Below are 15,364 nucleotides of genomic sequence, written 5' to 3'. Positions count from 1 at the left end.
AGTGTAGTTATGTGTAATCTTTAAGCTGATTCTTGTTGTCTAGATGGAGGAAGTAATTGAAGGTATCCGTTGGGCATTCATTGACATGTTGGAGAAAGACAATGATTGGATGGATGAAGAAACCAAAGATAAAGCCAAAGAAAAGGTACTAATATTACAATTTTTATTTTAGTTTGTGTTAGAAAATATTACCCTAAGCATTCCCCCCTTGCATGTGACAAAACTGCCACTTTTTCACAAAGAGCTTTGCACTTTTCTTGTATACTTGCATTTCTTAGTTTCATAGTTATCATGGAACATTTCTTTTGGTGGTATTTAATCACCACTGGGTTTTTTGTTTTTTGCGCTATAAATGAAAAAAATATATATATTTTTGAAAAAAGCATGTTTTTCTTAGTTTTGTTATAACATTTTGCAAACAAGTAATTTTTCTTTATAGATTTTGACCAAAATTTATATTACTACAAGCTATAGTGTCAGTCATTGAAAACTGATCACACCTAATCACTAGAGATGTCGCGAACCTAAAATTTGCCGTTCGCGAACCGCCATAGACTTCAATAGGCAGGCGAATTTTAAAACCCACAGGGACTATTTCTGGCCACAATAGTGATGGAAAAGTTGTTTCAAGGGGACTAACACCTGGACTGTGGCATGCAGGAGGGGGATCCATGGCAAAACTCCCATGGAAAATTACGTAGTTGACGCAGAGTCGGGTTTTAATCCATAAATGGCATAAATCACCTAACATTCCTAAATTGTTTGGAATAACGTGCTTTAAAACATCCAGTGTGTGTATACGATCAGGTATGATGTTGTATCAATCAGGTAGTGTAATGGTTACGCCCGCTTCACAGTGACAGACCAAACTCTGACAGACAAAAATCCCCGTTTAACGCACCGCAAACAACCGCAAACAGTCCATTTGCAGTGGGTACAGTACAGTCTGTGGACCTGACACTCACTGGCAGGCAACTATAAAAAATATATCTTTTTTTAATTTGCAAGGTGTTGTGCCACCGTATATATGAGTGGTGGGCACTGCAGTGGGCACAGTACACTCTGTGGACCTGACACTCACTGGCAGGCCAGGCAACTGCAATTATAAAAAATATATATTTTTTTAATTTGCAAGGTGCTGTGTCATCATATATATGAGTGGTGGGCACTGCAGTGGGCACAGTACACTCTGTGGACCTGACACTCACTGGCAGGCCAGGCAACTGCAATTATGAAAAAAATATATATTTTTTTAATTTGCAAGGTGCTGTGCCACCGTATATATGAGTGGTGGGCACTGCAGTGGGCACAGTACACTCTGTGGACCTGACACTCACTGGCAGGCCAGGCAACTGCAATTATAAAAAACATATATTTTTTTAATTTGCAAGGTGCTGTGCCACCGTATAAATCAGTGGTGGGCACTGCAGTGGGCACAGTACACTCTGTGGACCTGACATTCACTGGCAGCCGGCAGGCAACTGCAATTATGACACAGGAAAAAAAAATATTTTTTAAACTGCAAGGTACTGTGCCACCCGATATGAGTGTGGTGTGCACAAAGTACAGTATGTTGTGGGTCTGTGGTCTCTCACACACGGCGGGCAGGCAACTGCACAATAGATATATATATACATATATATATATATATATATATATATATATATATATATATATATATATATATATAAAAAATTGACTGAAATACCAGCCCTAAAAAGGGCTTTTTGGGGTGCTGTCAGGATGCTGTCCTTACAGCAGGAGTGGACCGAGAACACTATCTAACAACTGTCCCTATTAACAGCAGCAGCAGCAGCACTCTCCCTGCTCTCACTAACACACTGCTTCAGAATGATCTAAGATGGATGCTGCCCTTGCTTTTTTAAAGGAGGTGGGAGGGTGTGGGAGGGAGGGTATGCTGATTGGCTGGAATGTGTCTGCTGACTGTGAGGTACAGGGTCAAAGTTTGCCTCAATGATGAAGTATAGGGGGCGGACCAAACATCGCATATGTTCGCCCGCAGCGGCGGACGCAAACAAGTGATGTTCGCCGGGAACTGTTCGCCGGCGAATAGTTTGGGACATCTCTACTAATCACATCTAATGTACTGATGGCCTCATTTCTTGAGGCCCTATCATGTTAAGACAGTACAGATATCCCCAAAATGACCCATTTTTGGAAAGTAGACAATCTAAGTTATTTAGTAAGAGTCATGGAGAGATTTTTGAAATTGTAATTTTTTCCCATAATTCTTTGGAAAATGAAGAAAGTTATTTCTCACACACGGCATAGGCATATTTCAACTACACCCCAAAACACATTTTGCTACTCCTCCTGAGTATGGCAATACCACATGTGTGAAACTTTTTCACAGCCTAGCCACATAGAGAGACGCAACATCCAAGGAGTACCTTTAGGAATTATCCACTTTAAGACCAGGCCTTCTTCTGACACTTTTTGTTTAAAAGTAAGTATAAGTATTTTTGCTACACAATTACTAGAACCCTCAAACATTATATATCTTTGTAGCAGAGGGCCTAGAGAATAAAATGGTGGGTTTTGCAATTTTTTATGTCACTCAGTATTTGGGCAGCAGTTTTTCTAATGCAATTTTGAAAACTAACAGATAAATACACTTTAATGAATTGCAATGCACACAAAGACAATATAATACTCACTTTTTGGTAAAATATAAAATATGGTGTTGCACCATGTAAATAGATACCAAACATGTCACACTTTAGTGCACATTTGTGAAATGGCGCCAAACTTAGGTATTTAAAAATCTCCACAGGGAACACTTTATAAGCCTTTATTGGTTACCAGTTCAGAGTTACAGAGGAGGTCTGGTGCTATAATTTTTGCTCTTGGTCTGAGGTTCATGGCAATACCTCACATGTGTGGTGCGATCGCTGTTTACTTATGCATACCGGATTAAAATGTTTTTGTGCACTTGCACACTAACAGATGTTTTTGCGCACTTGTACACTGTGACAGATGTTGATTGTCCACTGCAGACACTAACAGATGCTAATGTTGCAATGGAACACTATTGCAGATAGTTTTTGTGTACTGGTACAGTAAAACAGATGTTGATAGGACACTGGTACACAGTGAAAGATGTTTTGTGCACTGGTACACTGGTACAGATGTTGAAGGGACACTGGTACACATGTTTATAGGACACTGGTACACATGTTCTTTAGACACTTGGACAGGGACAGTGGTGCTTGGTGTACTATGTGTGGGGATGGCTGCAGTCAGTGATCTCTGTGTAACTGAACACTAAAATCATCAGTTACACAGAGAACTCACTCACATCTAACCAAGCTCAGAGGGGAGAGTCGACACAGAGACATGTGTCTCTGTTTACACTGTTTGATGGCTGTGATTGGACACAGCCATCACGTGATCGGGAGAGCCAATCACAGCACCCATGTCCCCATCTGTGATGTACTGTGTCCTAAAGGATGCAGCCATCACAGGATTGTGCCGCTGCACGGCCCCGAAGCCACACAAGGTGCAGTGGATGGGTGAGAAGAGGTTAAAAGAGTCAATTTAGTTTAAAAATATGTGCCAAGGCACCTATGTATTTGAAGTTCTACTGTAATCTTGGAGATTCTACATACGAGGGGGTCTTCAAAAACTTTCTGCACTTTTTTTTATACTTAATAGAGTTTAAAAAAAGTGTGGAAACATTTTGAAGAACCCTCATCATAGACGTTTTGGAAAATTGTGTTCTTCCTACTTTGTGCAACAATTTGGTAGAGGCTCTTTTCTGGAGAAACATTACTGACAGAGGATACATCCCCTGTCTCCTCTGTCAGTAATGTTTCTGATGTTGCTGTTTTGGAGCAGCCTTCACTATCATCAACTGAAAGCCCTGTCTTGGTGGAGGAGAAGATGCCTGTTGGAGGTGAAATTATTAGGAGTACCGCAATGAAGTCTGAGGACAGAGTTCTGTTTACTGAGACCTACTGCAAATTCTGCAATGCGCAGTTAATATCCGAGTCTCAGAGGGTTGCACATTACGAGCCTTTGCCCTAAATGACTGGAGTATAGGAGGTCAGCTGCTTTCTGAGTCCATTGGAGGAATTTGCAATACTGCTTTGTTTGACCTCCTGGTGAAACAGGGGTCAGACCTTGAGGTGAGCGCATTGGTGTGCTTTTTGGTGAAGGGAATTCACTGATTGGATTCTATGTGATCTACTTCTTCCAGCACCTTAAGCGGATTTATGAGCCTTTGATGACTCTCTGGGACTTTTTTATATAATATATTTTATGGACAGTTCTCATTCTTCTGTCATAATACTGTTATAAATATTTGTTATGTATTTCTATTGATTTGCTCTGCACCATTTTTTGCATTATACATCTGCACTTTTAGCTAGCATACTGTAAATCCTGGCCAGTAGCATTACCATAGAAAAAAAAAAAATGCTGATGACTGCTGCTTAACCCTGGACTCCAAAAAACGTACTAAAAAAACACCAATTGATGCAATTATGTATTTATTAAAAATACTTAAATGTATTCAAATACAAACAAATGTAAATACCTGAAAATGACTTTATATCAAGTTCCTTCAATCCCTTGTACTGTAGAGATCAGCCTGTGAGAGGGAGATACATTGCTCTAAATCAGTCATGGGTGTTCACAGTGAACAACAAGGGACAGCAGACAGGAGGAAACAGCAGAATGAGTAGATGGGTGAGCTCATCAGCCTGCTGCAGCTTATTCACGGTCCAATCACAGGCTGAAGGCTTATAGGTGACCTAGCTGTATCACTTAACTGCAGTAGAGAAATCAGGTCACCAACCTGGCTGCGCTGTCTGGCAAGACTGAATAAATGATAGGACTAGATGAAATTACAATTTGGTGGGTAACAGAGCTTTCATATATGTATTTCAAGCATGTATTTAATGGTTTGCCTGACCATATTAATACCTTTCTTGGCAATTCTACCGATTGTGACTAGAGTTGGATTGATGCATACTTTTCCAGATTATTAAAGAATTGGGCAAAAAAGGAATCCAATATTGTGTTTATGCAGATGTAAATGTAATTTTCATATACTGTTATTAATACATTATGGGGTAATTTACTAAATAGACTGTGCACTTTGCAAATGCAGATGCTTAAGAGCTCAGTAAATGAGGGGAACTCCTGCTGACTTCCATCATACAAACATGTGCAAGAAAACATTTTGTTTTTATTTGTTAATTTTCCTGGCGTGTGATTAGGTATTCTTTGTAAAGTGAAGCTTTACCTCATTTGCTAGGCTCTGGAGGTACTGCACTTGCATGCACAGTCTATTTGCCTTTAGTAAATCAACCTCTATGCTGTACTGTATGTGTGACACGTGATAAGGTAATAGTCTATGATAGTTGACTGGTGACCTGCATTTTCTCAGATACGTAAACTTCCTATAAAATGCACTGGATGGAGCTCCTGATGCTCTAAATGTTGAACAGAAGGTAAACACTGGGTGAGAACACTAATAGGCTATTTAGCATTCAAAGTATTGTCCAGCCTTCATTTGTTTTTCTACTTTGCAAATATTACTTCATTAAGCTTTTTTAGATTGTCTTAGAGTAATCTAAGTTTTATGAATAGTCTTTTTGCATGCTGTTTGGATAGAGTCTCTATTTTCCGCTGCCTTTTTATCAAGACATATTTAAAGCATTATATACAGCATAATTGTAATCACAACTAGGTATTACCCATGGGAATATTATAGTTTATTTTTTATACTTTTATAGTGGCAAAATTTAAAACAGCTATCTACATGGTGTAACTATTCCTGTAGAGCCAATACAGGGGCACATTTGTTCTATATCAATAGTTGCTTTGAGGAATTCAAAACATTTTAGGAAAACAAAAACTACAGATGTTAAAAAAAGCAAAAAGTAATTTCATTAATTTTAATCTGATTTCTCTTTGAAGTGACCCTGTCACTATACAAATATTTAAAAACAAGCCATACCTGTAAAAAAGAGAGTAGTCATCTTTCTGCTGCTTACACCACCGAATTCCATTCTGATTCTGAGAAATCTGCTGAAGTCTGTTCTTCTGGAAGGGTCAATCTTCTGGTTCCTTTCCAGCTCTCACTGGTTTCTTCCTCTGACTTTACACATTCTAAGAGACAGCACTGATGTGATGATCAACAGGAGGAACAATTCAGAGCTGTGAGGGAACCATTAGATCAACACTTTTTGAAGTGATCGTTCAGTGCTGTACAGGACTCCATGGTAGGGTCCTGAATGGGGGGTATGTGTCTCCTTTGTTTGGATTGTGGTCCCTTTAAGGGAGATGACAAGAAGCAGTTTGGGGTACTTGGGGTAATGAGTTTCGGGGTGATCTGGTAAAGGGGAAAAACTGACTTGCTGTCTTCTCGGTAGTGTTACACCCCCATAAATGATACAGAATTTGGAGGCTGGGAGAGGTTTTGAGTGAGAAAGAACCTCCAGCCCTGACTGCAGGTTCTTTGGTCCTGAAAGGGTTAACACACGTGCGAGAGAGGGCTGAAAAGTGAAGGAATCATCCAGCTAGTGTCCATAAGGTGTTGAGTAAAACAGGAAACAGTTGTGAGAGGGCTGTGTGCTGTCTTTTCTTTACCCCTAGATGAGGTGGGGTCTTTAAACCCTGTTGTGGGACAAGTGCATTCTGTTGGTAAACCAAAGTTTTATTTTGTATACCAGGGCGATGGACTTATTTTTTGTTTTATGCTGAAAATAAGCCATTTTTGTTTGTCTTTTTGAAAAGTAAAGACTGTTCTATTATTTGTACATGGCTAACCAGTGGTCTGGACCCCCAATATCGCAGTGCAAACAGGATTACATCAGCATTTGTCAGCACAGCAGAAAACATGAATTTATACTGTCTTTTGTTACAGGGTTCTTGCTTTGAAGCCCAAACCCCAGAAAGTCTGATAATGATCAGGGTCAACTGCTTATCCTTTTTAGTACTTTTACTTACCTGATCCTTTACTCCCTGGAAGACAGTTCTCCCCATTGCTCCAGCAGTAGGTTATTCCTTTGCGTCATCATGTCCTATTCAGGGTAATGGACTGAGCATCAGCCTTAATGATGGCAAAGCTTTAGACCACTGGAGCATGGAGGAGAAGATGCTAAAGGGATCAGTCTAGCAGCATGGAAGAGCAATTAACATTTCTAGTGGGGTGCCACCCCCCTGCAAGGGAGAATGTGCATGTTTCTGGGTGGACTGTAAAACATTCTGCAACAAGAATCCAGACAGCATCTCACAGGGTCCTTGGGAGAGTACATTCTGATGCCTGTGCTTTGTAATTTCCCCTCTCCCTGTTTTCTATATCAGCAAGCATATTCAAATTTTCAAGACAGCTTTGAACTTAATGGCTGTGAAAAACAGCTTAACACCTGTAATTTTTTTACTTCGGGCTTTTTGTAAGTGAGAGACAGCAAGGAGCAAGCAGTCGATTGAATGGGAATTCTTTTGCTCATAATAAAAAGATTCTCAAAATGAAGGTGAGCTGCACTTTAGAAAATGCTTGGTTACTGTGCATATAGGCTGCAGGGATTTTAGGGTTTAATTTTCAATTTTGACTGGAGTGTACCTTTACCTTTGGCTGATGTATTTTATGTCATAAAACCTTTCACATCCAATCCAGTGCTTTGAATAACAGTTTTTCAGTGTCAGCAGGAGACAGGAGGTTCTATTGAAATATATGTTTCTGCATTATAGTATTGAGTGAGTAGACTTTATTACAGTGTATTTAGACTTGGTCTGCGCCCTGGGGGATTGCTGTTGCAGCACTTTTAAGTTGACAGCTTGGAGCTGTATGCATATACGATTTGCTGTTGATGCATTTGTTTAAAAATCTGTCTAACAAAATGCATACAGAAAAATATCATTTAGAAAGGGTTAAAAATGATAGGTTCAGGAAACTGCAGATAAGTAAGCCTAAAGTATTTGATTATTGCCGAGAGAAAATGTTTAATCAGGAAGAGTAGACAATAATCTAGTAAATTGCAATTAGCAATCGTCCATGATGGATCAGGGCTAACAAACATAATTAGTTTTTAGTAGGAGATAAGTTCAAATCTGGATGTCACAAATGCTGTTGATGTAATATATTTGGATTTTACAAAATCAATCGGCACTCTTCCAATAATGACCCTGGTACAGAAATGTATGCATACTCGGTGAGTGACTCAGATAAAAGAGCAAAGTAGAGAAACAGCTTATCAGTGTAGACCGGCATCTCCCCTTACTTTACACCCCAATGATAGTGGTCAAATTAGCTTTCTTAAATGCGGTATGACTAACCTAATGAAATACTGTATTATGTAAATGTAATCATATGCACCTAGCCTGGGGTAATATAGTATTGTCCTCTATACAATAAATGAAATGTAGCTGGGGAACACAGAATTGGAGAAGGAATTTGGAATACATGTTAACAATTAGCTAAACAGCAGTACTCAATATCAAGTGAGAGCTGTAAAAGAAATATAACCTTAAAAAGTATTAAAAGAAAAAGAGAATACAGATCTAAAGCAAGGATGAAATCGTCTCTGCATAAGTCACTGGTAAAGCAATCTGTTGAACCGGGCTTATCATTTTGGGCACCACAGTGTAAGAATAAGGGGGTTTAAAGAAGAAGTAAAGCCAAAGTTTGTTTGGCTGTACTTCTCCTGTGGATCACAGGAGTGTAGTTTGTTCTGCACTCCTGGGCCCGCTTTCAGCAGACAGCAGCTGAAGCCAGTTGTTGGCTGATATTACAAAGCTGGTCCAGGCTTGGGCAAGATCGCGACAATGGAGTCGGGATCCACCCACATGCTTGAACCGGCATTCGGCTCAGACTCTCAGTGACCTGTCAAGAGGCTGAGCTACCTGCTCCTGCCCTCTCCACAGCCCAGTGCTCTAGTGAGTGAGGAGGGGCAGAGCAGAGAGCTTCTAAGTAATAGTCAGCAACTCTTTGCTCAGGGAGTTGTGAGAACTGAGAATCAGCGGTGTTCGATCCCTTGGTTCTCAGAGTAAGAGGCGCCCGGGGACAGATGCAGTATCAGACTGTTGCTGCATCCCCCTAACGTAAGTATGATTCTTAAAAAAAAAAAAGCCATACATCTCTTTTCAGAGTGGGAACCTAGGGCAGAGGACTATGTATTTTACATTTTTAAAGGGGATATACTGTATAGTTTTTTTTTGTGTTAATGTTTTAAAACTTTGTTCCTGTGTAGAAATATATAATATACAGTGTATATATAGTATTGTATTATATATACAGTGCTTTGCGAAAGTATTCGGCCCCCTTGAACTTTGCAACCATTTGCCACATTTCAGGCTTCAAACCTAAAGATATAAAACTGTAATTTTTTGTGAAGAATCAACAACAAGTGGGAAACAATCATGAAGTGGAACGAAATTTATTGGATATTTTTTAACAAATAGAAAACTGAAAAATTGGGTGTGCTAAATTATTCAGCCCCCTTAAGTTAATACTTTGTAGCGCCACCTTTTGCTGCGATTACAGCTGTAAGTCGCTTGGGGTATGTCTCTATCAGTTTTGCACATCGAGAGACTGACATTTTTGCCCATTCCTCCTTGCAAAACAGCTCGAGCTCAGTGAGGTTGGATGGAGAGCGTTTGTGAACAGCAGTTTTTAGTTCTTTCCACAGATTCTCGATTGGAGTCAGGTCTGGACTTTGACTTGGCCATTCTAACACCTGGATATGTTTATTTGTGAACCATTCCATTGTAGATTTTGCTTTATGTTTTGGATCATTGTCTTGTTGGAAGACAAATCTCCGTCTCAGATCTTTTGCAGACTCCATCAGGTTTTCTTCCAGAATGGTCCTGTATTTGGCTCCATCCATCTTTCCATCAATTTTAACCATCTTCCCTGTCCCTGCTGAAGAAAAGCAGACCCAAACCATGATGCTGTCACCACCATGTTTGACAGTGGGGATGGTGTGTTCAAGGTGATGAGCTGTGTTGCTTTTACGCCAAACATAACGTTTTGCATTGTTGCCAAAAAGTTCAATTATGGATATCTTTAAGAAATGGCTTTCTTCTTGCCACTCTTCCATAAAGGCCAGATTTGTGCAGTATACGACTGATTGTTGTCCTATGGACAGAGTCTCCCACCTCAGCTGTAGATCTCTGCAGTTCATCCAGAGTGATCATGGTCCTCTTGGCTGCATCTCTGATCAGTTTTCTCCTTGTATGAGCTGGAAGTTTAGAGGGATGGCCAGGTCTTCGTAGATTTGCAGTGGTCTAATACTCCTTCGATTTCAATATTATTGCCTGCACAGTGCTCCTTGGGATGTTTAAAGCTTGGGAAATCTTTTTGTATCCAAATCCGGCTTTAAACTTCTCCACAACAGTATCTCGGACCTGCCTGGTGTGTTACTTGTTCTTCATGATGCTCTCTGCACTTTAAACGGACCTCTGAGACTATCACAGTGCAGGCGCATTTATACGGAGACTTGATTACACACAGGTGGATTCTATTTATCATCATTAGTCATTAAGATCAGCATTGGATCATTCAGAGATCCTCACTGAACTTCTGGAGAGAGTTTGCTACACTGAAAGTAAAGGGGCTGAATAATTTTGCACGCCCAATTTTTCAGTTTTTTATTTGTTAACAAAGTTTGAAATATCCAAAAAATTTCATTCCACTTCATGATTGTGTCCCACTTGTTGTTGATTCTTCACAAAAAATTACAGTTTTATATCTTTATGTTTGAAGCCTGAAATGTGGCTAAAGGTTGCAAAGTTCAAGGGGACCGAATACTTTTGCAAGGCACTGTACTATTATAGTGTATATACAATAGTATATATAGATATATCATATATCTATATAGCATTATCAACTTCCTTCTGTGAAGAGCTACTGAGTCCATGAGAGTTCACCCTAGGGGCAAATCTACAAATCCTTACATGTAATATAACAACAATAAAATCGGAGAGCAAGTATGCAACATAAGTAAATCATCTAAAAAATGACTTTATGTTAAAGTGGTTGTAAAGGTATGCAAAAATGACAGCCAGCCCCTCTGTTCTATTAATCTATCCTACACTGTGTACATTTTTCACAAAAATGCCTGTAAATACCTTATCTTAGATCTCTTACGGCTGTTCTTTTCCTCTGATCTACAGCAGGAGGGGCTGGAATCCCCCTCTGATGTCAGCTGGAGAGGTCACGTGACCACTGTACTGGCTGCTCAACCCCTCCCACTGTAGAACTTAGATGGGGAGGAGAGCGGCCGGAGGTCACGTGACTGGCCAGAAGAGATCTAAGATAGGGTATTTACAGGCATTGTTTAATAAAAAAATACATTTACACAGTGTAGGATAGATTAATAGAACAGAGAGGCTGGCAGTAATCTTTCCTTATTTTTACTGCCAGCTACTAATAGCTGCAGGGGGGGGGTGGAGAGGGGGACAGACACACACAGGAGCTGACAAGTAGGGAGGTGAGGGGAGAGGAAGAGAGGAGAACAGTGGGATGATTGAGACATGTAAACTGGCCATGGTAATCAGGGATCAGCAGCCATGATTACCATGGTCACCATACAGAGGAACAGGCAGGATCAACCAGGTTTTTTTTACAGCTTAGAGAGGGACAGATTAGACAGCACAAGTACTGTGCTGTTTAATCTGCCATAAAGGAACAGAAGCTTTTTTTTTTTTAACACTTCAATAATAACTCAATATACTGTATAACTGTTCTTAATGGAAGTACGCTATTTATCCCATTTTAATATGTGATAAAAAAAAAACACTTGTGCAAAAAAAAATAAACTGTACAAGAATACCAGTGGATACAAACTTTAAAGGCCAATAAAATAGAAAGGTACTTTATTAAAAAAAAGAGTTGGTCACAAATAGATACATAAAAATTAGCATTTCTTTGAAAAATAAGGGTGGCTGACACAACGTTTAACTGTACTTGCAGCTTATTATTCTGTAATAGCCTATACTTCAGACTTAATGGTTTAGTGGTGACATTTCTTCTTTTATAGGCTTATTGAGCAAAAAGTCTAATGCATTACAGTAATATCCTCTCACTCTCCATATAACACTTTTTTTCTAAAATCTTTACAGACTTGATAAGTTCTTAACTCCAAAATATTTATTTATATCTACACTATATTAGACTTTAAAAGTTATTTTAGTTAAACAATATTTTATTATGTCAGTACTTGCTATTAAAAACTGCATTCAAGTGGAGGCCCCCTTGTTCCGGTCCATTGTTTTTAGAGCTTAAATGCAGTAATGTGATTTCTTTATACATTAATTGTGGGCCATCTAGGATCACCAGTAATTGCCGCTAAGTTTCCAGCTCTGGTTAACCATCTTCTAGACATTATTGACAATCCCTGAATGGTGAAAGCCATTATAGATCATTAATGTTCATCCAATTCAACGGTCTTTAACGATCTGCTATGTAATGGATATAACAAGTTGGAAAATAGTCTTTTAATTTATGTCTAATGATAGCAGCTAGGGAAAGCAGAATAATGGATAATGAAGCCATCTCTGTAAGTTGGGTTCATTTCAGCATCTTGTACCTGATTGTTATGTCATCTGTATTACTTGTCTGGGGATTAAATGGATAAAACATTGTGCAAACTGATATTCAAGGTTTTACAGAGTTTATTACTGTTAAATATATGTTTAGTTATGTGCTGAATTTTGTTACCATAGGATACAGAAAATGTATATTTCTATAATGACTAAATGGATTTCCAAGTCTGCAATTATGTTATGATGTATGAGATCCACAGAAGAATGCATAAATTCTTGAGTGTTAGATTACCTTTACATGAAATACAGTGTGAGCTCTCCACTCGTCTTTAAAATAGCAGTAGTTGAGAAAACATTGCCTAATAATTTACATATGGTTATGTTTTTTGCTTATTTTATTTGTAATATCCAGATATCACCAGCATGCCATAAAAGATTCAACGGACACACAAGGCCACAAGAGGATCCCTTCATCAACCAAGCAACAGTGGCTTGATGAAGGGCTCCTGTAATGGTCCTGCATATTTTTTTGTGAATAGAATACATTTTCTTCTGTTGAATCCATGGTGGTTGCATCTAGATATCTTTGAAACCTGTGAGTGACAGCACCATCTTTTTACCTGTCACTTCAGCACCCAGTTGTATATGTGTCTACACACTATACAAAGTGCAATACATTTTCTTCTTTTGTTGAGGGTTATAGTGATCTTTTATATGTTGCATTTGCCACCGCCGGCAAAACAATTTTTTTTTTTTTTTAAAGAGGGACTTTTGTGGATTCAGTACTTACCTGTTTTGGGCACTACTGTACAATGTACTGTATGATGGGAAGATCTACCCAACAGGGACACACACATCTATAAAACATTTTTAGGATAGGGAAGTGTTAGTATTCTCAATTAGGTTCGTCCCTGGTGGAGAGATACTCATGAATTCCTGTGCCAGTGGTGGTCACCAGAAATGGAAATAAGGAGGATCTTTCCAATTAATTAAATTTTAGTTCAGAGAAACTGGTGTTGGCTTATGTGTTAGATCTTGTTTTCCTTTAGTTCATTTACTTCAATATAGACAACAATGCAATGATAGTAGAGCAATTGAAGCTGGACTCCAGGCCAACAGCCGAATACACTATTAAAATATATTAAGAGAGCTGTCTTTCCCACCAAAGGATTTGTATTTTTGTCCAGTGCAGCAGTTAAAGAGACCCTATACAATCTGTAGTATTCCTCTTTGCTCCTCCTCCAGCAGCTAAATTAAAGGTTTTGTAGGGGAAGCAAGGAAGGGGCAGAGGAGCTAAGCCAGCACAGACAATATTTAGACACTCCCAGGAGAGGAGTGGGCTATGTCATGCAAAGAGGGAGGGGACTGTGCTAGAGAATTGACTAGCACTGAAAAAGTAAAATTTGTTCTTGTTCAAAGGTAATTTACAAGTTACATAGTTAGTCAGGTTGAAAAAAGACACAAGTCCATCCGGTTCAACCATAAAAAAAAAAAACAGTATTGAAAACCCAACCATACAATCCCATATACACAATCCTATACCCGCTGTTGATCCAGAGGAAGGCCAAAATAAACTCCAGCAAAGCATGATCCAATTTGCTACAGCAGGGGAAAAAAATTCCTTCCTGATCCCCAGAGAGGCAATCGAATATTCCCTGGATCAACTTTACCTAAAAAAAAAATGTAGTACCCATTTATATTATGTACACCTAGGAAATAATCCAGGCCTTTTTAAAAGCAATCTAGTGAGCTAGTCAGAACCACCTCTGGAGGGAGTCTATTCCACATTTTCACAGCTCTTACGGTGAAGAAACCTTTCCGTATTTGGAGACGAAAAATTGTCTGTCTTTTTTTGTATCTGGCGCAAAAAAAAACAAAAAACCGCAGAGGTGATCAAATACCACCAAAAAAAGCTCTATTTGTGGGGAAAAAAAGGACATTAATTTTAGTTGGATACAACGTTCACAATTGTCAGTTAATGTAACATAGTGCCATATTGCAAATAATAGCCTGGTCATGTACCCAAATAAAATTGATATCCTTTTTTTCCCACAAATGGAGCTTTCTTTTGGTGGTAGTTGATCACCTGTACGATTTTTATTTTTTGCGCTATAAACAAAAAAGAGCGACAATTTAAAAAAAAAAAAAAAACAATATTTTTCACATTCTGCTATATGACATTCTCTCAAAAAAAAAATTTAAAAATCAAAAATTTTTAACATTTTAGACCAATTTGTTTTCTGATACATATATTTGGTAAAAAAAATGCAATAAGCATATTTTGATTGGCTTGTGCAAAAGTTATCGCGTCTACTAACTATGGGAAAATATTGTTATTTTTTTTTACTAGTAATGGCGGCAATCTGCAATTTTTTGTGGGACTGCGACATTTTGGCAGACAAATCGGACCCCTGACTGACATTTTTGACACTTTTGGGGGGACCTGTGACATTACTACAGTAATCAGTGCTAAAAATATGCACTGTTACTGTAATTATGACACTGGCAGGAAAGGGGTTAACATTATGGGTAATCAAGGGGTTATATGTGAGCCTAAGGGAGTGATTCTAACTGTGGGGGAGGGGCGTGGCTTCTGAAATGACCATAGAGACATGTGATCCTATATAGAAGGATCACAGGGGCTCTGTGATCATTGCAGGGAGAAGAACGGTCAGCTGTGTTTACAACAGCTGACCGTTCTTCTCTCTCAGCGGGGAAGGATCGCGGGTGTCAGGCGGCAATCAGAGCCACCTGACACATGCATCGGCTTCTTCGCTGACCAGCAGAGGCGGGAGCGCACCGCCAGCGGGAGCGCACCGCCAGCGGCGTGCGCTCACCCCCTAGCCTC

The 15,364-nt window shown here is 39.2% G+C and overlaps 1 protein-coding gene across 1 annotated transcript in view; it reads left to right on the top strand.

Moving 5' to 3' along the window:
• PHEX (phosphate regulating endopeptidase X-linked) overlaps positions 1–15,364 on the top strand; it is a 309,157-nt gene that overhangs the window by 197,461 nt on the left and 96,332 nt on the right. The window contains exon 12 of the mRNA XM_082245817.1: positions 44–145. Coding sequence (XP_082101943.1) covers positions 44–145 — 102 coding nt within the window. The remainder of the gene's footprint in view (positions 1–43; positions 146–15,364) is intronic.

Source organism: Pelophylax lessonae (assembly GCF_965119305.1).
Source record: "Pelophylax lessonae genome assembly, chromosome: 2".
Classification (NCBI taxonomy): domain Eukaryota; kingdom Metazoa; phylum Chordata; class Amphibia; order Anura; family Ranidae; genus Pelophylax; species Pelophylax lessonae.
Note: the sequence above shows the minus strand (reverse complement) of the source record. Positions and strands in the feature narration are given on the sequence as shown.